The 23,512-nt window shown below is 38.0% G+C and overlaps 1 protein-coding gene across 2 annotated transcripts in view; it reads left to right on the top strand.

The window, feature by feature from the left end:
* The window catches only part of LOC139943667 (xylosyltransferase 1-like), a 68,103-nt gene that overhangs the window by 34,110 nt on the left and 10,481 nt on the right, over nucleotides 1–23,512 (top strand). The window contains exons 5-7 of one of the 2 annotated variants that reach the window (XM_071940401.1): nucleotides 14,485–14,687; nucleotides 17,393–17,473; nucleotides 18,502–18,531. In XM_071940401.1, the coding sequence (XP_071796502.1) occupies nucleotides 14,485–14,687; nucleotides 17,393–17,473; nucleotides 18,502–18,531 (314 nt within the window). The remainder of the gene's footprint in view (nucleotides 1–14,484; nucleotides 14,688–17,392; nucleotides 17,474–18,501; nucleotides 18,532–23,512) is intronic. The other variant, XM_071940402.1, reaches the window with a different exon arrangement.

Below are 23,512 nucleotides of genomic sequence, written 5' to 3'. Positions count from 1 at the left end.
TGGATTACCCTGACAAAACCTCAAGGAACCTTCCTGCCTGTTTTACTGGAGGTAACTAGAGGTTACGAGATGTTAAACCTTGGATAATTCTGGAAAACCTCTTAGAATCTTCAGATTAGCCTCAAGTTACTGCCTGGTTTTAGTTTTGCAATCATCCATAATCATTTGGGCTCTCCGTAAAAATAACACAAGAAAACAATTAAAGGTAACGAAGCAAGTAACAAAATTCTTGTGTAATTACACTAAAGGTTAAACATAACATTAACGGGTCTCGAAATAACCCAGGGCAGGGCACCCACAGCAATTGCCCTGGTGCCCTGTACTTTTGCTGTGGTGCCCTCCGCAAGGTTCCAATACAAATTCACATTACCGTGATCTCATTTGCTTTGACTACTGCTTGACTATCCACACATAAATTGTTTTCCTAACACTCTGTCATACCCAAACATACAGAGCTCTCTTCTCTGAAATGTCCGACCAATCAACAACAACCAATTGATTTTAAAGCCTAACTGATTTCCCGTCCCTGAAGAGTCGGGGGGGGGGGGGGGGGTTTGCCTTTGGTGGCAATATTTTCCCTCTGCGTGTAAACCGATCTGTCCGCGACTGTTTCTCCGATCAGCCGGGGATTATAAATACCCGGTGTGATGGAATCCGATAATGATTTCTGAAATAAGCTCGGCCGAGCGCGGTCTGATTTTGCAATTTCAACAGATAATACTAAGCCGCGACTGACGCTGTCTTAAGCTCATTTTCGGATTTGTTTTTGCCGCTTGAGTTGTTGAGCTGTGGACAGAGGCTTGCAGTCAGAAAGGTTAAAGATTGGTGCATGGTTTGAAGCATTCAATGATTTACGCTTTGATTTTGAAATTGGTGCATTTTTTAAATGCTATTAAATAATGTAAATAACTATTGTGTAAGTGTTATTTTTTATGAGCTTCTGCAGTAAATGGTTTCCTTTGAAACTCTGATTTGATAGACAAAAGACAACATAGATTCACATTCTTAGCACCGATTGAATTAAGATTTTAATAATGTGTTGTTCCTTCATTGTGCATATGTTCAAACCATGGATGTAGAACGAACCGTGAATGATTTTAAGCAATCGGTCAGAACACGGTTTTTCTATCCGAGCTAGGACCATGGACTGCGTTCATGTACATGGTGTACTCGTTGAGAAAGGATCTCTCTATGGTTCCTTGCTCTATGCCATGGTATACTGGTAGCAAACTCTATGATGTGGAGTCACCCAAGCGAATACATTTAGCCCCTGGCATCGTTTACTCCGCATCCTATCCACATCTCCAGATAGAAACATCACCAGGAGCAATAAAAACAGTTCCTAGTAAATATTTTGACATGTTTTTTGTTTTTAGAACCCACTCCATGTATCAGAACCCCCCCCAGGGTGCTTTTGTTCTACCTTAGCAAAATGTTATCTGACAATTCGGATCAGTAAACATTGCCTTGATGTCCCGTTCCGCTTGAGTGGGCAGCTTTGTAATCAAAATACCAGAGCGTCTGCCTGTCCCAATTTGAAATAAGAAGCTCAAAATATAAATTAATTTATCTCATTTAGAAGGAAGTTTTAGAGATAAAAACAAATCCTGTCGCCTTTGTAGCCCTTGGTTTTTGTAAGACTAATACCAAACCAACCATGTTTAAAGCTGATCGGTTATTAAGTTTAAGGTATTAATTTTCATAAATGTCTGTCAATGAGTTTAAAGAATCAAGAGATTTGTAGAAATCCAAAGTTTTATTAGGGTAAGGTCTCTTGGTCTAAGATTCACTATGCTCGTTGACATGATAAATTTTCATAAATGTCTGTTATGAGTTTAAAGAATCAAGAGAATTGTATATGTCCAAACTTTCTATTAGAATAACATCTCTTGGTATAAGATTGTGCTCGTTGACATTATTAGCCTCTTGGCACCAGGCACGCTTAGTGGTCTAGTGGTAAGACATCTGCTCTAAAATGGCAGTTTCATGGGTTTGAATTGAATCCCATCTAAAGTATGAATCTGGGTTTTCATTACAGCTCTATAAAGCCCAGTGCTATATGTAGGGTCAAACCAAACAATAATGCAACTTTCTTGCTTCTATTTAAAGGCACTGGACACCTTTGGTAATTGTCAAAGACCGGTCTTCTCACTTCGTCAATCTCAACATATGCATAGAATAACGTTGGTCATTGAGGTTGCAAGAGAATATTATGGAAGAAAAAACACCCTTGTCGCACAAGTTGTGTGCTTTCAGATGCTTGAATTCATGACCTCAGCTGAGGTCCTGAATTCAATTCAAATATTTCACTGAGAAATTACTTCTTTCTCAAAAGCTACGTTACTTCAGAGGGAGCCGTTTCTCACAATGTTTTATACTTTCAACAGCTCTCCATTGCTGTGACCAAGTACATTTTTATGCTATATAACATTTGAGTGTAAATTACCAATAATATCCAGTAAATTACTGTCCAGTACCTTTAATGGTGAAATATTTACTTCTTTCATGGCAAAAAAAAAAGACAAATAGTGAGAGACAATGTTGCTTCTTATTCTTACTGCTTGACTATTGACTCTCCCTTTCCCCACACGTGCATGAACCATTGAAAGACAGCCGGCACTGTTACAAAAACCCTACACATACAACAACATCTTGACCATTTTAGTCTAGTCTCCTTTCTTACTCGGCTTCCAGCAAATGCCCTCTATCAGTGGAATTGTCACGTAGAGGAGTGCATGGTTTCATGAACAATAACATGAAGACATTGTCTCTTTAGGTTATATCATTTAAAAGTAGCATTCCATGCAATATTGGTAAACAGGAATGATATTTAGTTCTTAGAAAAAGAAAACCAGCACTGTTACAAAAAACCTTACTTATATTATCACCAACACGTACAAGTTACAACAACATCTTGACCATTTAGTCTAGTCTTCGTTCTTACTGGCTTCCAGCAAATGCCCTTTGTCAGTGGAATTGTCTCGTACAGGAGTGCATGGTTTCATGAACAATGATGTGAAGACATTGTCTCTTTAGGTTATATCATTTAAAAATAGCATTCCATGCAATATTGGTAAACAGGAATGATATTTAGCTCTTGGAAAAAGGTTGGAAAATATATTGAGTAACATTTACATACAAGATCTGACCTCTTCTTCGATGTTTGGCCTTTTACCCAAACATCAAATTGTGATAGAAAAACAACAATCATCTGAAAGCAGAATATTCATACTCTTAAAGTGTGTCTCTTCTCCAAGCGGTTTGGTTTGGTTTTCATGAGAAGCTCTTTGCGGAATAAAAAATAATTTCACTGATCAGATTTTTGTAAAGTTCTGATCTCATCAAACTGGGTCCTCAGAGAGCCAATTATCTTCTTGCCCGAGGACATCCTCAAAATTGGATGATAGAAAAGATGTCTGATACGATTTCTTCGAATCGTCTTTTAACTGCTCAGACAGCACGCTCCACCGCTACAACCAACGGCCGCGTTGTTCTGTGATAATTTTAACAGTGACAGCTAGCTATGAGAGTTGAAGTATTGAGATAATTAGCTGGTGTGAAGTGTGCAACCCAGGCTGCGATATTTAGGGCAGCATCAGGAGGGGGACTTTGCCGTCGTGCTGGCAGAGGAAATTACTTGAGAAGTAACTGAAGTTAATTACTTACAATGCTGCTTGTCTTGAAGTGTCTAGGTGCTCTTGACATGAATTCTGCTTCTCTAAGAGGTAGTAACTCTTTTTAGAAAAGTGCACAAAATAGTTAATGACCTGATGTTTTGACCCAAGTAGAGTCTTTCTCAAAGGTTAGAGAAAGATGGTGTATTCCAATTATGGATTATTCTTCCTGTATGGACAAAACTGCTGCGTTTTTTTCCGGCAATCTCAAAAACGCAATCGGCAATCCCTTTTGAAATACAATGTTCAGATGGTTGTTTGATTGTGTACATCTACATCCGATTAAAAAAAAACAAATGGTTAAAAAAAACAAAAGTATATTTTGCTTTTAATACTGTTTCCTAGTGAAACAATTTAATTTTACCTCTAAACAGCGTGGATAAAGTACTGCCTACTCAGTGTTTTTCTTGGGAGAAAATTAAAACGCATGCGCTGGCGTATTGTGGCCGAACTGTTTAGTGCACGCACCTCAAGTTTGAGTGGTAAAATCATAAGGGTGTGGGTTCGCTTCCTATTAAAACGTAGTGCCTGTATTGACAATAAAAAAATACATTTTATAGACATTTTGTTTGTTGAGAGATATCGTATGACGTCCTCACTTTTTGTTCCACCAATCAGATTGCTTTTTTGTTCGCTAGTGATGTACATTTTAGATTAATCACCCTTTATTTTATCACCCCCGTTGGAGGGGGGGGGGGTGTCGTTTCAAGAAAACTTCCCGAATGAATCACATCAAAGATTTAATTCTCTCAATGCCCCAGGGTGGAATAGACTTTAAGCAGCAGTAGCGAGGCTTATATGAATTCCTTAATTACAGAAACCTTGTAATTGCGTCATAAATACAACAGCACAAATTGAGTTGGCCCAGTGATTGGGTACTTATAGCCGCTGTCATTGTGTGATTCACTCAGTACAGGAAACATCTCCACTCTCTACATACTAGTAAAGGACCTATTAAGTTTGATTTCAATCGCGTCTCGTTGTAATTTTGACGATTATGCTATTTGTAGATGGGAGCTTCCTTTGTGTGATTTAATGCATTTGAAAAATTGTAGTTCGTCGGAACATTATGGAAATTTCCATCTTACAGACTTCTGTATTCTAGACATAGTGGAAAGTCAACTTTGTAAAGGAGTATTATTAGTCTTGACAAAATAGAATTAGCTGACATAGCAAGCCAATGATATAAATGTAAATATTACTGGTAGCCTGACGTTTCGACCCTCCTAGAATATAATCACATGCTGGAAAAAAAGGTAATGAGCTAACGTAGCAAACTGCTTACCAACCTGTGGTAAACATGGAAAAAAATGCTGTGACCAGACGTTTCGACCCTAGCACAGTCTTTTCTCAAAGACTAACTAAAAAACACACTCATACAATACAACCAAGCACTGTAAATAACACTGTGTGGACATGTGCAGGTCCACAAAGTGTTTCAAGTCCCTACTTTATTTAGCCTGAAAAGTCTTTTAAGGCCTACACCATGTGTACATGTAGGACAGCCCTTGTAATCAAATAAAATTGTCCTACTTTTTCCAAGGACCAAATAATATGCCTGACATTTGTACACTAACCATGCATACATGTAGATTTGCCTACATTTTGTCAGATAAAGAATAAATTCGCTACGAAATGTTTGAATTCCTTTATAAGGTACATATTACATATACTGTATCCCACACACTACATCAACACTTCAGATGCAACACTTTCAAGTGGTTAAACTCCAACACAAGGAAATTCAAAACCGCAGTTTGATACGCTTTTACGTGGTATTTTGTACTTCCAGCGAAATTCCAATTAAGAATTTAAAACATATCTGTACGGACAGTATGATATGAATGCTTGTTATTAATAATTGACCAGTGACCGTATTGTGCTGACCGTTGCCATTCAACTGTATCACACGTTTCAGCGGACTGCAGTCCCTGAAGCAGTTCTCTGCCAGAGGGGTAAAGGGAACCTGTCAAGTGCATGTAATAGCGTCATAAACATCACGGCCTCTACCCGTTTTGTTCAGAGTTTCCGGAAATTAGTTTTGACGGATGAAAACATTTCTCGCCTCAGAAGTCGGGGTGAAGCTTTGATGGAAGTTCTTTTTTGTTTTTTCTGAATCTAGTTCGTTTTGATGCCCTGCATCCTTCATTGGACAAGTATACTTTGAAAAATGAAAATGTTCACTTGGAAGAATTTGACAGACTGGATGATGGGTCCTCAATATTTGAGAGATTAATTTCCCAGAGGACAGGTAGAGCAACAAGATTTAGTTTTTACAAGATGTACAAATAAACCTACTGACATGTGCATACCAACATATATGCACATAGATGTATATTTCTTTATGAATAACCCCACACGCACGGTGGCATAGAAGCAGCTTATGTTTTCCCTTGTACAGCAGAGCAAAATGCTACACAAAGTGTATCAGTTACTACTCAAAAATCACCTTTTGCTACTCAGGCATGTCATTCAGTGTGCACAAAATAAGTTTCTGCAAATTGTTTTGCTACGCAAAGGATTTTGCTGGACAAAATTCTCCCCTGAGACGATAACTACTTTAGAATGTGTCACGGATTATTTGTATTATTTGCTGCTATGAAGCTTGTAGCCATCATTGGTATTTTGTTATAAAGACAAGTATCCATACTTTGACTGAAAATTACATAAATGACAAACCTCACAAATATAAGCTCAATTGGTTATATACATCATTTGTAGAGTCAAACATCTTTTTTGGGACCTAAAAGATCAACATTACTTGTTTTACTCATCTCTCAAAAACTATACACACCTCTCAAATCCCTAATAGGAATACACAAGCTGAGAAGCATAATGACAGTAATGCTTCACAGATTCAAAATTTGAGGGCATAAGAACTTATATCTTTTGGCACAACTGCATTTACTTTGAAGTGAATCGTTTCTCAAAAGTTTCTGTACAGCTAACCAAATAAGTTGTTATTGCCATAATTTTCAAGAGTGATTAGTTATTACCAATCGTATACCTTTTCTTTAACAATGTTTAGCAATCCCGTTTAATGTTTAGGGCCCAACTTCATAGCGCGCTGCATACCGGTAAGCATATTTTCGTGCTTAGTGTTGCAGGAAAATTTACTACGGTGCAAGCGTATTTCACAGGTTAGCATGAAAAGTAAACCGCCATATTACACATTCACCATATGGATTTCCATTGTGGCATCATTCATTTCCATGCAGTGAGTGCTGGAAGGTTAGCATGCCTTAACGTGTGCTTACGGATAGCAGTGCTATGAAATGGGAGCCACACAGTAGGCACAAAATTAGCCGTTAAAGCGACTCTATGAAATTGGGTCCTGGTAGTAAATGCTACGGTCATTGTTCCTGCTCAGGTAAATCACACGACCAACTAGAAAAAAATACTTGCCATGAATCTGTAAGTACTAGACGTCTAGCACTTGAGGGAATCTTACATTATGCATGCAGAATACTTATCCACCATAGCTCCGGAAGGTAGGGTTAATTTACATAAACAAGTACATATTTATGGATAGTTTATTTTAAAGACGGGCTCCAAGGTTCAACTCAGTTTTGTGTTGCACTCATTTTTCAAAAGATGAGTCCTTATGAAAGTGGGGGGAAAACACAAGTCTCTAACCTCACACTAATTGTGTAAAATTCCATCCAGTACAATTTTCTTTTAACATCCCAAACATTGTAGAGGTCACATTTAAATTATATGGATCTTTTTGTTTTTGAACTGGAAGGTTTTTTTTTTTTTTTTTTTCATTTCTGAATTTCAAGGATATTCAATAAAATTGGCATTAATTGTGAAATTGTTAAATGGTGCAAAAATTCTTCTTTGGAATGTACAGATCAATGTGAGCTAGTTTGAGCGAGGGACTTATAGTAGACTATTGTGGACCATTTTCCCTAGCACCCAGGATGTATTGAATGTATAGGTTACCATGGAACATTGACTAGTGGTTGACAAATTGTCACTGCTCGAACTTCCCCCTAGTTGTGGATACCCCTTTGAAGTAATGTTTCAAAATTCAACATGTTTTTGAATATTTGTTTGAAGACAATGGACACTATTGGTAATTGTCAAAGACCAGTCTTCTCACTTGGTGTATCTTAACATATGCATGAAATAACAAACCTGTGAAAATTTGAGCTCAACTGGTCATCGAAGTTGCGAGATAATAATGAAAGAAAAAACACCCTTGTCACACGAAGTTGTGTGCGTTTAGATGTTGATGTCGAGACCTCAAGTTCTAAGCTTGAGGTCTCAAAATCAAATTCGTGGAAAATTACTTCTTTCTCGAAAACTACTCCACTTCAGAGGGAGCCGTATCTCACAACGTTTTATATTACCAACCTCTCCCCATTACTCATTACCAAGTAAGGTTTCGTGCTAATAATTGTTTTGAGTAATTACCAATAGTGTCCACTGCCTTTAACATTTCTACAAACTATGGCTATCTGTTTTTGATTTGCGTTAATGGCTTTCCATAGTTTTCCAACCTAGGTTGGCAAAAACTTGGGCTGTGACGTTGCAATAAGAGAGGTCTATTATTACAGAAAACCTGATGACTTTATGTAGGATACATTTCCAACACCAAGGGATATTCACTGACCAAAGTGATGTCATTTATAAACGTGCAATAGAGCTTGTATCTCTGGTGATAAAGAGTTTCTAATTGACAGTTTGTCGATCAGCTAATTAAATTAAGACCAGTTTTCTCTTATTGTTTGTCAATGTCTGTGTCCTTCTGAGTCATTGATTATGTCTGTCATCCGGTCTACAGGCTCAGGGTAGGGATGTACAGGGAGTGTGTTTGTCAATCTTGGAGTTTACCTGCGTAAATTTTGTTTTGTTAAATTGTAATATTTTTCCTAAACATTTAAGGTAATACTGAGGTATTGACCGTCTGGTTACCAATACGTGGAAGTGTTCTCATTACGTCATTTTTTTTAAAGGGAAGTTAGTTGTCTGGTAATCACTCTTAAAATGAATGGCAATAACAACCTTTGGTTAGAAGCACACAGCATTTTGATAAACATTTCACTTTCATGCAGTTGTGTAGAGAGATACCAGTTTTTATACCCCCTCTTAATTCTTTGCGTTTTTTTTATATAAAATATGCTCAAGATTGTCAGCGATATCTAAAAAACGTGACCACCTTTTGAAACAACATTTTCAGACGTTTCTTGTGTACATCTACATTTAAACTGATAAAACAGTTCCAAAAACAAAAGGTACACTTAGCCTTTAAGCTATTCCTCGGGTGTTGACCATCTTGTAACATTTTTGTGGCAATATTCTCATTCATTACACCATTTCTTTAAAGTCTTCAGTCTGTCGAAAAAGCACGTAGAATATAGTGCCTAGCATACAGGGTTGAAAAACTCCGCAGTCCATCACTTCTCTCACTAAACACCCACAAGACATCTTCCACGAGTCTTCGGTCATCCAACGATTGTTTTTTCTCTGGTTTGCCCCAAAATGGGACCGATCCTGAGGAGATAGAGCATATGTACCAGCAGCTCCTTGATTGTAGAACAGACTTCCTAAATCAATTAAGAATTGAACAAGAAAGAGTCGCAGTCCCTTAAGGTGATCCCCTTACTATGCGCTTCTCAGGTTGCTCCTCTAACAAAAGAGTTCAAGTGCTGTCCTCTGTACTCCGTAACTTGTACTCCGTAACTTTGCCCAAGGAGTGCAAAAATTGAAGAAGAAAAATGAAACAAAGGCACCTTTAAAAGGGACTGGTCACTAGCTGTTTATGTATCCAGGCCTGAAGAAACAATTGTACATGTTGCGAAGTCTATGAAGTGTTAAGTTGTAAATGTTTGAGGAAATCCCATATAATCTGGAAGGGACTGAAAATCAAATTTTCTCTGGTTAGTTTTATTGTATACATGTTTATTTTGTTTTTATATAGGATTAAACAAATCCAAAAGTTCAAAAAACCAAAGGTATAAATTCACTTTAAACCAGTCCCTATCCCATTCAATTCGTGTAGAGATCTGGGCACAATTACATAGAGTTGCTTCAGCACTTTCAAAAAGTAGCTTAGCATAACAAAAAGTATGCTTACCAGAATAGGTTTACCTGCTAAACCACCATGTCAAATGTATGGTAGTTTACAATGTAGCTGGTTAACCTATTCTGGTAAGCATACTTTAGTTATGCTAAGCTACAGTGCTGAAGCACCTGTATCCAGCAACTCTATGAATTTGGGCCATGTAATCAATGCAGATACAGAACCAACAATCTTTCTCAACTCTCTACAGCCTCAGTCAACGAAAAGGTCATACCTCTCTATTTCTTACATCTCTCGCTTCAAGAAAAACCCAGCAGAACAGCTGGTTCAACCTCCTAGTCCAACCCCCCCCCCCCCCAAACCCAGGGAACCCTCTACCCATGTATTTTACAAATACGCATTGTGCAGTTTCCTTGTTGACAAAGAGTCTAAACACGCCAGGGAAAACTTGGCTGCCGCTTCCCTTTACAAAAGAAGAAAAAATGTTTATGTATAACAAAGATGACCGGCTTTTGAAGTTCATGTCAGGTTAAATCAGTTTGTGCTGACTACAGAGTATAGGACTTTAATGGACTGTATTATTTGTGTGAATTTACAAGAATGTGAACACAGCAAGTTAAAGGCCCCCACCGAACACTTTTTGTAATTACCAAAAATATATATATTATCATATGCTAATATATATTTTATGTAAAAACTTAGTTGGTAACGAGTAATAGAGAGTTGTTAATAGTATAACAAATTGTGAGAACAACTTCCTTTGAAGTAACATAGTTTTTAAGAGGTAATTTCTCACTCAAATATTTGAATCTAAAAAGCTTCAGGTCTCAAGCCTATCTCAGGCATCTGAAAGCCTAGAAGTGTGTACAACAATGGTATTTTTCTTTCATTATTTTCTTCGAATTTTGATGACCAATTGAGCCCAAATTTTTATAGGTTTGTTACTTTATGCATAAGATACACCATGTGAGAAGACTGGTCTTTGACAATTACAAAATGTGTCCAGCCTTTAAGTACAGAAAATGTCCATTTGAGATACAGTATACTATTTTAAAATGATCTACATGTAAATGCTCTTCTTTGAAATTAGAAAGCTTGCATTTTTTCCTCATTTTTTTAAATTATGCCATTACATGGAGTATTTTGTGTCAGTCTATTTCTACCCATTACGTATACTCAATTAAGTACACGTACATCTCCCCTTTTAGGATATCCATTGTAATAATTAAATTAAACGAAATGGACATAGGATTCTTGTCATTGGAGATGCCTCCCACTGTAGTTGCACCTGGGAAATCCAAACCAACCACTTAACAATTTCAATGAAACACTGGTCAAACAAAAAAATAAAATATTGGGATCTATATGAACATGTACAAATCCAAGCCTATTTTTTTTTTTTTTTAATGTATAGTTCAGGATAGTTAACTGATAGTTTGGAATTGTAGTTTTTTGTTTTTTTGAGTACACGCTGCTAACAACATGATTCCAGGTGGCCTCTTGTCATTGGGCTTACTCCTCGGACATCAGCTCCAGATGGGAGTGGGGTGAAGGGGGTAACCATGCCAGAGTAGATTATGGATATTTGTCCTGGGCAATAACATTGTGCAAATGCACAAAACATTGGGACCTTCAATGTAGTGCTAGACTAGACTCTGCTGCCCAGGACCTACTGTACACTGGAACCTGGGGCCTATTGGACTCTGGTACCTACATTTAGGACCCATTGGACAATGTAGGGCCCCTTAGGACACTAGTGCATAAAGTAGGGCTTAGGGACTATGGTACCTATACGTAGTACCAATTGGAATCTGGTATCTAGGGCCTACAATACACAAGAGCCTGGGACATACAATACAGGACCCCAGGTCCACAGCACATTGTGACTTGACCCTATTGTGCAGTGGTGCTTGGGGCCTAAGGACTACTCGTGTATACAGCCTCCAAAATTTGGTGGCTAATCACAGACGCTCATGGTCTATAGAATACTACTAAACACTAGTGCCAATAAATTATTATTTGCACAGCTTCTATTTCCCCTTTAATCATTATAACGTAAGAAGGAGGGATTCAAAACTGTACAAGTTTTGTATTAAATTCACATCTTCCATATTGTCATTCATCCTTGGGTTGGAGAAGGATATCCTGATGCAGAGTGATTTGACACTTCCCTCACCCTGGGTCGGAACGAAAAGAAGGCAATGGCTTCTGTTGCCCCAATCTTGGTCTTGGTGCCCTTTCAAAAGTTTCCAATACACTTAAATTGCCGTTCCATCTCGGTGATTCACATAACTGAATTCCATGCTCGTCTACTTACAATGAAGGGAAGAAAGAAGCAAATGTTAGCAGGACTTGAAGTTAGAAATGGTGAGAATTAATGTAGAGGTTGTTTGTAAGAAGCTGCCTAATTTAAAAGAGATACTTTCATGATGTTACTGTAGACTCTACTGAACGTAAAAGAACATCCTTGTAGTTTTTTTTTATTTGAATGGACGGCAACCATAACTTTTTGTTTCGATGGCCTCTACACAACACTTCTAAACTTGGGCCTGTGGGTTACGATCTGCATAACTCAATTGTCTCATTGCTGGTCGAACTGAGCGACATTCAGCATTCTAGAAGGCAGGCTGCGTTAGTTTGACGCGCAACGTGACACCCACGTGCACGCATCAGAGTGTGCCGAGTCTCCAATTGATTCTACGGACCCACCACGGAGAAAGAAGCGGAAATTTGATCTTGATTATTTGTTGTATCAGTCAGGAGGTATAACACTCAGATGGGATGAACGAAGGGGGAGGGGTGAAATTGGTTTAGAAAGCCTGGGTTTTAAGAAGAGCACGTCGGCTGTTCACTAATCAATTGTCAGTATTCATTGAGTGATGGCGATGTATAAAATCAATGGATGTCAGTTTTTGGCTAAATGATAAACTTACATGGATTGTGTGGGGGGAGGGTTGTCTTCATTTGTCAGGATAATGTGAACATGTGATGCCTTGTTACTGTAGCAAAAGATGGATGTTGAGTAACTCATTCATTGAAGGAACACTACAGAACTGATTTTGCTGTTACAAAACATTTAATGGCAGATGTCCTCATTCAGGGTATCACATGTAGTAATAAAAATAAGCAATCCCTCAATGTCGAGGAAGATATTCTCCACACAATAAACAAAGTTATTAGGGTTGAGGTAGCTGGTGCCTTAGGTGGCTCTGCCAACGACTCAAAAGTCCGATCGGTGAGCCACATACTCTCAGGCAGATGTCACAGGTTGTAGTTATAGGAAGGGTTGGACCATGGAGTTGTCTTTCACATTCTCTATCCTTTCTCTGCTGACGCTTAGCTGTTGCCTGAGCTAGTTGATTTATGTAGTACCTAATCAGGACAAGGAAGCATGCTTTGGGATAGTTCTTCTCAGAAGAAAAGAGCTTTACACATAATGTTATCGCAAACCTCTCCTACATTGTAATGGATTGATTGATTGATTGAATGATTGATTGATGGGTTGTTCGATAGATTGATTAATTTTGTTAGATGCTGGTTAACTTTAGAGCATTGCTATTAGCATAGTGAGAAGGCAGCTGCACATTTAGATTTTGAAACTGCTGACAGTCACAGATACAATAGCCTTTATGAAATCAACACCTATCACAGTTGAGCTGTGTGGTTTATTCACCTGCAATTACTTTTATGAATAGTTTTCATTAAAAAAAAAAAAAACCCACATTGGAATATTGTAAGAAAAGATGAGAGTAAAGCCCGGTTCATACTTCCTGCGAATGCGATACGAAAGTTGACGTTACACATTCGCAACGAATAATTTGCAGCAGGGCAACTTTGGGCAACTCACTTGCGAATATCGCTGCGAAATGAGGGTTGTGACGTCAAATTCACTTCGCATTCGACACTGCAGGAAGTATGAACCGGGCTTTAGTAGGATTTAAGGAAAGATATGATCTTGCTACATTGAAATGTAATATCCTTTGGTAAACACTCTACAAGTGTGTGTGACAATACAGGATGTTGAAATGAATTCCAGCCGATTGTGTTTGATTTGGAAATGATAACATAAGTGTGGATTGCCTTTACTTGTTGAGATTTCAAGTAGAATGTTAGTTTGATGTTATTGAGAGCCTGTAGTGTCAGGTGTCATTTCAATCGTTTTTTATTTTTTTATTTTTTTTAATCAAATTTATTATTTGGTGTCACTCGTTTCAATATTTCTTGTTTATATTGATAAACAAAAGATTGTTTGAATTTTTGTATGTTCACCTTTCCCTGTATGGTTTCCTTTTTAGAAATACCTACATACTTGTAAACTTGGCAAACAATACTTTGTAAACTAAGGTTTCTCATATACACATAACACAAGGTCAGAAACATGTATCGGTGTTAAAGTGAACACTCTGGAACAGAAACTTGCAATTTTAAATACCTTAAATAGCAATTACTTTGCTCCATAGTTTTAAAATGTTGAAAGGTTGTACATATCTCGTGTAAAATATCCTTGATGCATGCTCAAAATCAATGGATGCCCAAACCTCCTACACCTCTCAAAGTGTTAAGACTAGTCTGATCTCGAGTTGGGACAGGTTACTCGTCCTCACTTAGGACTAAGTCTTAAGTTTTCAATAACTCCTAAGACTCAGTCCTAAGTTAAGACTGCCTTTGTTAAATCGACCCCTGGTCACTGTACCACTGGTTGTTTATCACATGGCATCCATTTATTCCCTTTGTACATCTGAATCTAATGACTTCATCCACTTTTCTTGTTCTCCTATCCAGAGATCAGACTACCTGTACAGAGAGGTTGCCAGGGCAACTAAAGGCTTCTCTAACATCCGGATGACCAAATGGCGTCTAGCGACCATCTGGGGCGGTGCTAGTCTACTTGAGGTGTATCTTCGGTGCATGGAGGACCTGCTGAATATGGAGGACTGGGATTGGGACTTCTTTATCAATCTCAGCGAGTCAGACATGCCTATAAAGTAAGTACATTCCTCATCTGGTGCCCAGGCCCACAGAACATTGGCGACTTGGGTCTTTGGAAAACTAAAAGCCAAGGCCTTTGTTGCCCTAATCTTGGCCTTGATGCCTGTCAAAAGTTTTGCAGGAGATGCCCCTTGTGAAATGAAAATGACCTTGCCCTCTCAAAGATGAAATTCTAAGCCTGCTCATTGTGTCTGTATTTCAAAGTGGGTTTAGCATAAAGCTACATGTCAGCCAAATTCCTAATGTAAAAAACCATTGCCTGTCCACTTCCCCGCCCCCCCCCATCCCCCGGCTCAATGTTGACTGTAACGCAAAAGAAGACCGCCAATTGGGCCAACATTGAATGGGGGCAGGGGGGCCCAACGAGATATGGCCAGGATTGTAGATGCGCTTTGTAAAAGGATGCGCTTTGTAAAAGGATGCGCTTTGATCTTTATTTTTGTGTCTTCTAAAATGTGAATGCATTTTGGATGAATAACCATGTTGACGTTTCCAAATATAAATCAGAGGACCTTACTGTGCTGAGTGGAAAATCTGAAACTCTCAAAATATACTGTACCGATACCGAACACTTTGAATGATATTTTTCCATGGATTAAGTCATCTTAGTCTGTCCGTGCACGTACCATACACACATCCACTCAAAAGATGTAATAGTAATACTTTAAGTCCTCTGGAAAGCTTCCTGTAGCAATCCCTATTGTGTATGTTCCATTTATTTCATTTAGAATAATGCTCTCTGGGAATATCCACAAAAACAAGCCTTGCTTATGACATCTTGCAAATATGTCAATTGGAAAGAGAAATTCAGAAATGCTTAAATCCTAGCAGTATGGTAGCAATGGCATTCAGATTTAATGGTTGTGTCTCTTGTTTCACCAGTGACATCACATCATACACATGGCCGTTTTTTCAAGCATCCCTGAAATGCATAATTTTTTTTAATCAGGCTAATATTTTGAACTGATTCAACGTAAACAAATTACAAACTTTTACATGGCCTGTGGACAAAGCAGTGTGGCACAAAACCTTCAATGGTTTGATCACTTAGAAACAACTGATGAGATATATTTTTTTTGTAGTTCACAGGCCCGCCTATGCTTCGTTTTTGAAAAGGGCAAGGGTACCAAGGCATTTTCTCCTTAGTAAGAGCACCCTGCACCAAGGCAATGACCAGGGGGCATGGAGGCAATGGACCCTGTTCGTAAAAATATGCTGATCACATTCACCCATAAGTACAGACCTGGGGTTGGCAAAAGCCATAGAGTTGTGCACTAAGCAGACGCACAATTGCATCTTTATCACGCAGCCATTAGCCGTGTACAAAACATCGCAATTTTTCCTTATTTTTGCCAACCAAAGTGTTAGTGCGCATAGGCTATGCGCAATTTACATATTTCATGAAAAGGGTCCATCGCCTTCATTGCCTCCGTGAAGTATCAGGCCTGAATGCTCACATTATCCTTAATGAAGCCACTATTACAAAACTTCTTTCAACTCCCTGGGGAGCATACATGTACACCCCCAAGCTGCTGGAATTTGGGCTAAAGGGTTTATCATACCTGTCTCAGCCCTCTCCGGTTCCCATATATACACCTGGGTGAAGAGGAGCAATTATGGTTAAATGCCTTAGTGCAGGAGAAAAGTGTAATAGTCTGCTATAGAGTCCACTCTAACGCACACCACATGTACACAGTTGTGCTTTGCATCATTAGACAATTGGGACATTTCCTTCAGGTTTCATTGTTCAGGATTCTTTAAAAGGTCTATCACAAACTAGGTCAAATTTCATGGCACTGTTTCCTGTGAAATCACAGTGTTCAAGAAGCGTAAAATTCAAAGGATATAGTGGCTGGCACTCTGTATGTTTTCCTGTACGGCAATTGGGTCTTTCCTTGTCAAAGGAAATCATAGAGAAAAGACCTTTCTCTAGGGTCTAATCATCACATCAGTCTTTATGTCTTACACGTTGCCTTGGATCGGACGAGTTGGTCTATAAAAAGTGTTTGAAACCGTTTATTATGAAATGCATATGGTTAGAAAGATGTTGTAAAAGTAGAATATATGATCCACACAAGTATCACTCAAAATTGCACAAAAATTTGACTCCCATAAATGGCCAACCGTAATAGTCGATGAGGTAAAAAGAAAACCGTGCAATTTTGAGTGATACTTGTGTGGATCATTATATTCTACTTTTTCAACATCTTTCTAACCATATCGATTTGATAACAAACGGTTACAGAATGCTTTTCAAAGACCAACTCGACCGATCCAAGGCAACGTGTTCCTTTAATTTGGGTTTTACCCTTACACATGTGTGTTAGCGCTGTATATACATGTACATGTACTCTACTCAGTACCTTCCCAAGTTCTGTGAAAACATCACAAGCATATTACTCTGGTGGGATTCAAATCCTTGACCTTTGCAATTTTAGAGCAGTGTTTTACAAACTAGACCACCGAGATTAACTTGTAGCTAAGCTAGAGGCAGTCTCATTGGTTGGTACCTGTATGACACTGCTCTACAATTGCAAAGGTCATGGGTTTGAATCCCACTAGAGTAATATGCCTGTGATTTTTTTCACAGACCTCAGAAAATATACTGAGTATACAGATATATTCAAGTATTATTGTTTTCATTGATTTCTAATAACTTTATAGTGTATTCACACACTTTTCCCAATATCTTCTTTTGCAGAACTAATGACTATTTAGTCAGTTTTCTGAGTCGATATCGTAAAAACAACTTCTTGAAGTCCCATGGGAGTGACGATGAAAGGTATGTACACACGATGAAGGAATCTCACTACTATTTGTATTTATATTGTTGTCAATTTCAATCTATAATTTTACTGAGTAGGACGGGAGACTTTGGAACTCTAGGTGGCAGCAGACATACCAGCTCAATTTCCATTGTTTACGTAGTTCTGAGTATGCGAACAATACCAAGATAAGTGGTTTTACCTGGTAAGTCTACTGCCACCAAGTGTTCAAAAAAAGTCCCCCATTGTATTTGTCATTGAAGTTTTGACAGCCAGGAATGTCACTGCAGGAATGTGAACTTCGAGTGGTCTTTGTTTCCTTTCCAAGATGTATATGTATGTGAATGATAAAAGACCCTTTTGCATGCAGGGTATAAACCAGTTCATTTAATAGCATGATGAGCATGACACTCATTGCCTAAGCTATAGACACATCAAGTCAACACTCATCATTTGGTCATCAAATAAAACAAAGTCTTAATGTCCCTTGAACATTTTCTGAAAGTGCCTGATTTTGGTTTTGGGTGTCACTTTTTGTCAAGGCTGTTTGGCAATTCAAATGTTATTTTAAAAACACGCTTCTTCTTCCGTGAGATCTTATCAAGTGGAGTGAAGGGAACTTCCCTTCATTTTAAAGCAGTTTCCCATCAAGACATATTTTTAGTTGACGTTCCCACTAAAATTCATAAAAAGAACTTCTTTCTGAGTTTACACATTTCAGGGAAGAGTGTGGGGAAAAGACAGTGATGTTATCGTTGCTATCATTTCATTTTACGACAAGTGACGCATCAGAACTTATTTCCTTTTTTGTAAAGAATGTTTTCCCCCTTTTTATCGTTTTTTTGTGTGTATATGTATATATATATATATTTATTTAACAGATCAAAGCATTTGTCAATGCAATCAAAATAACCCAGTTCACCTATTTTACGTATTTTGATATCAAATTGTTTTCAGTGAATGTGAGCTCCTGTAGAAATATTTAAAGGTGTTCTGCTTTATATTTTACTTTGCATTAAACTTAAAGCCATTCTGATTTGGACAGGAAAGACAAAAATGGAAAAGTTAAACCGGGGTAAGAAAAAAAAGTTGGTGACAGGGACAATATTTGTCATTTCATGGGTTTTTCCACAAGCACTATTTGTCCGTTTGTATTTTAATCATTGTTGTTGTTATATCACTACTAACATTTCTAAAACCATGTAAGTAACAATAAGTGGAATTTAAACCAGGGAACCATCAGCTTGCTAGACTTGTTGTCTGGTTGATGATGGTACTCAATAACTAACCATTGATCATTTTAGAGTTCTAACATTAATATCTGTTTGCTTACTCATCACTTCATTTTGTCCCATTGCACAAATGACTTCCAGCACGCATGTATTTATTGTTAACGTTTTGAAAACGCATTCATAAATACCTCAGACAGTTTTGCTATTCCTATTTATAACCAGTAAAAAGTGTTGAAACTTGGGCGTGACAAGCGAGATTGCAGCTGCGCTTATAAGACAGTTTCTTCATTCCTATTGGTCGAGAGCACCAGCCGCGACAGCTGTGCCACATCACGCGATACGCGCGATGTGCACAGCATTCCCTTATAAGGAGTTGTTTAACCGATTGGGCCGAGGGCCTTACCATTTCATAGCTGGGGGGGGGGGGGTGTTGTGTTGAAAGAAATCATTGAACAATTATAATTTTTGCATTTATTTTACTTTTTGACAAAAAAGTGTTGATGTTTTTGACCGAAAAAGGTATTTATAAATGGGAATCAAAGAGTATTGAATCGGTTTTCAACTAGTGGTTTAATCTGCCGAGGCCTGGTTCTTGATAATTTACCTCGACTTCGTCTCGGTAAAATTATCAAGAACCAGGCCGCGTTGGGATTAAACCACTAGTTGAAAACCTCTTCACCACACATTGATTCCCTTATTTAAAAGTATTTGTGTCAAGGTTTCAAAAACACATCTTACATGTAGATGTCATTTGATAACCGGTGCAGTCAAAATTATTCAAAGCATTATGCATCATTGGTTTTGGGAAGCGCAAACTCATTCAAATATTCTAGTTTCACCGCTCTCAGTATCAAAATTAGGTGCTCAATGCAAACCATGACAGCATCAAAACCTGGGTCTATTGGTACAAGGTTAACTGCTCATGTATCATTCTTTCAGGTCTCATCATATCATTTCTGACATTTATTTAAAACAATAAAATTGCAGCTGGTAACATTTGGACTAACCCATATTTTTTGTCTGTTGGGCCTGTTGCTGCCAATGGGTAAGACGCCGGTGGTTAAATCCAAGGTTATTTCTATTTCTCCACCATAGGGTTTTTCACTTATAATGCCTGTTTGGTGAAGGGCATCCTTGGGTTTTTGTGTGTTCCTGGGAGTTTTTTGCAGTGAATAAAACATTCTAAATTTATCCTCGTTAGTAAATACCTTTTCCTGAATATAACAATATTTCTTTCATAGAAGTATATGCACCCTTTAGTTTGGTGCAAATTTTGGTTTGTGCGGTGTTTTGGAGGTTTTCTTGCAGTAAATACACAATTTTAGACTCCTTCCCACCCACTCCTTTAAACTATACTTTCTCACACTATTAATACTGATGCAGTAGACATTAATCTGTCTTTCTTTGAGGTATACACACACTTTGCTTGGCAGCCAGTTTTGGTTTGTGTCAGCGATCCAGAGGTTTTCCTGAAGTGAATAAACATTTGTTAATACCTCCCCACCCTCCCCTTCAAAGTATACTTTCTCACACTAGTAGTACTTATGAAATAGACTTTTGAAAATCTTTCTTTGAGGTATAATGCACACTCTGGTTTGGAGAAATTTTTGGTGTTTGTGCTTTGGAGGTTTTCTTGCATTTAATATTTACTTCACCCCCTACAAAGTACACTTGTCCACTAATTCATTACTTTTTAAGTACATTTTGAACAGCCTTTCTTTCCTTGACACCCACCTCAATATTTACCCCACTCAGAGCTTATCCTTTTTCTGGGTTACAGAGCCATGGACATTGTTGAATTCAATGGATTTACCTGCAAGGTTTATTAAACCATCAAGTTCACTGTTCTCTTGATTTCGTTTTAAACAATGACACATCTACATGTAGGTTTTATGCCCTGTAGGGAAGAGGGTCTTTCAAAAGTTGAACCTTAAAGGAACACGTTGCCTTGGATCGGAAGAGTTGGTCTATAAACAGCATTTTATAACCGTTTGTTATAAAATGCATATGGTTATAAAGATGTTTTAAAAGTAGAATACATTGATCCTCACAACATTGCCTCGAAATTGCGTGGTTTTCCTTTTCCTTTGCAAACTAACACGGTGGGCCATTCATGGGAGTCAAAAAGTTGACTCCCATAAATTGCTGACCGTGTTAGTCAAGGAAAACCGCGCAATTTCGAGGCATGTTTGTGTGGATCATTGTATTCTACTTTTACAACATCTTTCCACCCATATGCATTTCATAACAAACGGTGACAAATGCTTTTCAAAGACCAACTCGACCGATCCAAGGGAACGTGGTCCTTTAACGGAGGTTTGTGGTGTATGGGAAACACCCTAAATCCATCATATTCCAGATTGCAAGTAATTGATACACCATATCCATGCTGTTATGTTTTCCCCAAGCAGTTGTCTGCTCTGCTGGCCAAGCGCCAGGGCCAAATTTCATAGAGCTGCTTAGCACAAAAGTTTGCTTAGCATGAAATTTCTTCCTTGTTAAAGACAGTGGACACTATTGGTAATTGTCAAAGACCAGTCTTCTCATTTGGTGTATCTCAACATATGCATTAAATAACAAACCTCTGAAAATTTGAGCTCAATCGGTTGTCGAAGTTACGAGATATTAATGAAAGAAAAAAACACCTTGTCACATGAGGTTGTGTGCGTTTAGATGCTTGATTTCGAGACCTCAAATTCTAAACTTGAGGTCTCAAAATCAAATTCGTGGAAAAATACTCCTTTCTCGAAAACTATGCCACTTCAGAGGGAGCCGTTTCTCACAATGTTTTATACCATCAACCTCTTCCCATTACTCGTCACCAAGTAAGGTTTAATGCTAACAATTATTTTGAGTAACTACCAGTAGTGTCTAAGCTTGGGCGATATCGATTTATTTTATTCACGATATATCGCCGACAATATATTGCGATATTCGATATAATCGCGATTAATGAAATTTGACATCATCAGTCTTAAAACTCCAAGTGAAAGTTGTAGAGAGACAGTCATAGCATAAGAGAGGTGTTCTAATGACCTATTCTTCTGGTTTTACTCCAAACCTATGGGGTGCAAGATGTCTCAGCTAGCAAATACATCGCAATATTTAATCGATATATCGATATATCGCGATTATTGCGATATATCACGATTAATTGATATTTCGATTAAAACCAAATCCATCCGATATCGAAATCGTTTCCAAATTAATATCGCGATATTCGATAATATCGTGATATCGCCCAAGCTTAGTAGTGTCCACTGCCTTTTAAAACAAGATTACCAACCAAATTTCCACACGATTTTCAGAATAAGCAAACAACAGCTGAGTAACAAGCAATATGCAACAAATGGAAGTTTAGTTGGTATATCCTGTTTTTATCAAGGAAGCAATTTCATGCTGAGCATTTTTTTTGTGCTAAGCAGCTCTATGAAATTGGGCCCAGATCTAACAGTTGTAGTAGAATTGGTACTGTAGTCTGTCCACATTACCTATCACGCAGTAAAATTGCTCTTGAGTCATTTGGAGTCCATGTCCAAAGTCTGCATCCAGATACATGCACCTGTAGTTGAATCCAAGTCACCTGTGTTTGAGTTATGTACAACTGCAATTATGCCACTACTGTTTATACAATTATTTAATTTATTGTGATTAGGGTCATAAGGTTGTCATTGGTGTATTATTAGCTGAATGTGAAAAAAACAAACGTTGAGCTAGACCACATGGTCCACTCACCCCTGTCTTCAAATGACTTTGGCCTGTGGATTAAAAAGAATAAGTAGAGAGGATGTTGGCAACACACGGGTTGAAGCTACATGCTGGCTTTTTATTATTTTAACCCTGGAAAGATTTAAAGGGAGAGTGCTATGGGTAGATGGTTCCCTGATGTGAAGTAATCAATGACCCAGATGGGAAGTTCTAAGAATTAAATCAAGAACAATACATGCAATATGAGACCAATGAAATAAGTCCAACACGGTGATTAGGGGCATAAGTTTGTCATTGGTGTATTATTTGGTGTAGAACCAAAATGAGTATTCTTTATCCCAGATGCAAATTTAACATCTATTATATCAATGCGGTACCCGCTGCCAAAACATGGGATTCAAACTGCCTCTATAGCTACCGCGCAATCTTGGTAGTCTAGTTGGTAAGACACTGCTCTAGAATTGCAAGGATCGTGGGTTCAAATCCCACCCGAGTAACATGCCTGTGATATTTTGTCACATCAGTGTACGGGTACAAAATTAATATTCAACAAGGTTGTTTCCTTTTTTAGCCTTTGAGACTGACTCTGCTAGGGTCAAAACGTCAGGCTGTTACTTTTTTTTTCGCAATTTTTTTCGGGGCAAACAATCAAGATTAAAAATTTATAGGTAAAATAAAACAAAGATAATTGACAATTTTCCAACAATCTACCAGGGCCAAATTCATATAACATAAGCGGATCTTTTCTATTTTATGGAGATGCCATTAGAAGAATCCCATTTCATAAACATTGCTGCCTGTAAGCAAAGCAAGAAGCCCACTAGCTTGCCAGTGGTTCTTGTAAGCAGATTAGCGATTCAACAGTGCTGGATATTATAAGATATCACACAAGCTCGAGTGGAATACGGAAAAATACAGCGCTTCTGCGTCCCATATCCAATGAGGCTGAAGGGTTTATATCGCACTTTTGTTGCTATTGATCGACCAATCAGAATAAAGGATTCAAGCCTACTTGAAGAAAAAAATTGTTATTGAATGTTTATGAAGAAATACTGATAAGTTTGGGAGTCTGGTTTGCTTAGTGATTTCTTTATCTGCCTTTCACCTTAGCGGACC

This window comes from Asterias amurensis, chromosome 11 (assembly GCF_032118995.1).
Source record: "Asterias amurensis chromosome 11, ASM3211899v1".
Taxonomy (NCBI): Eukaryota; Metazoa; Echinodermata; class Asteroidea; order Forcipulatida; family Asteriidae; genus Asterias; species Asterias amurensis.
The sequence above is the reverse complement of the archived record's forward strand: the minus strand, read 5'-3'. Positions and strand labels throughout refer to the sequence as shown.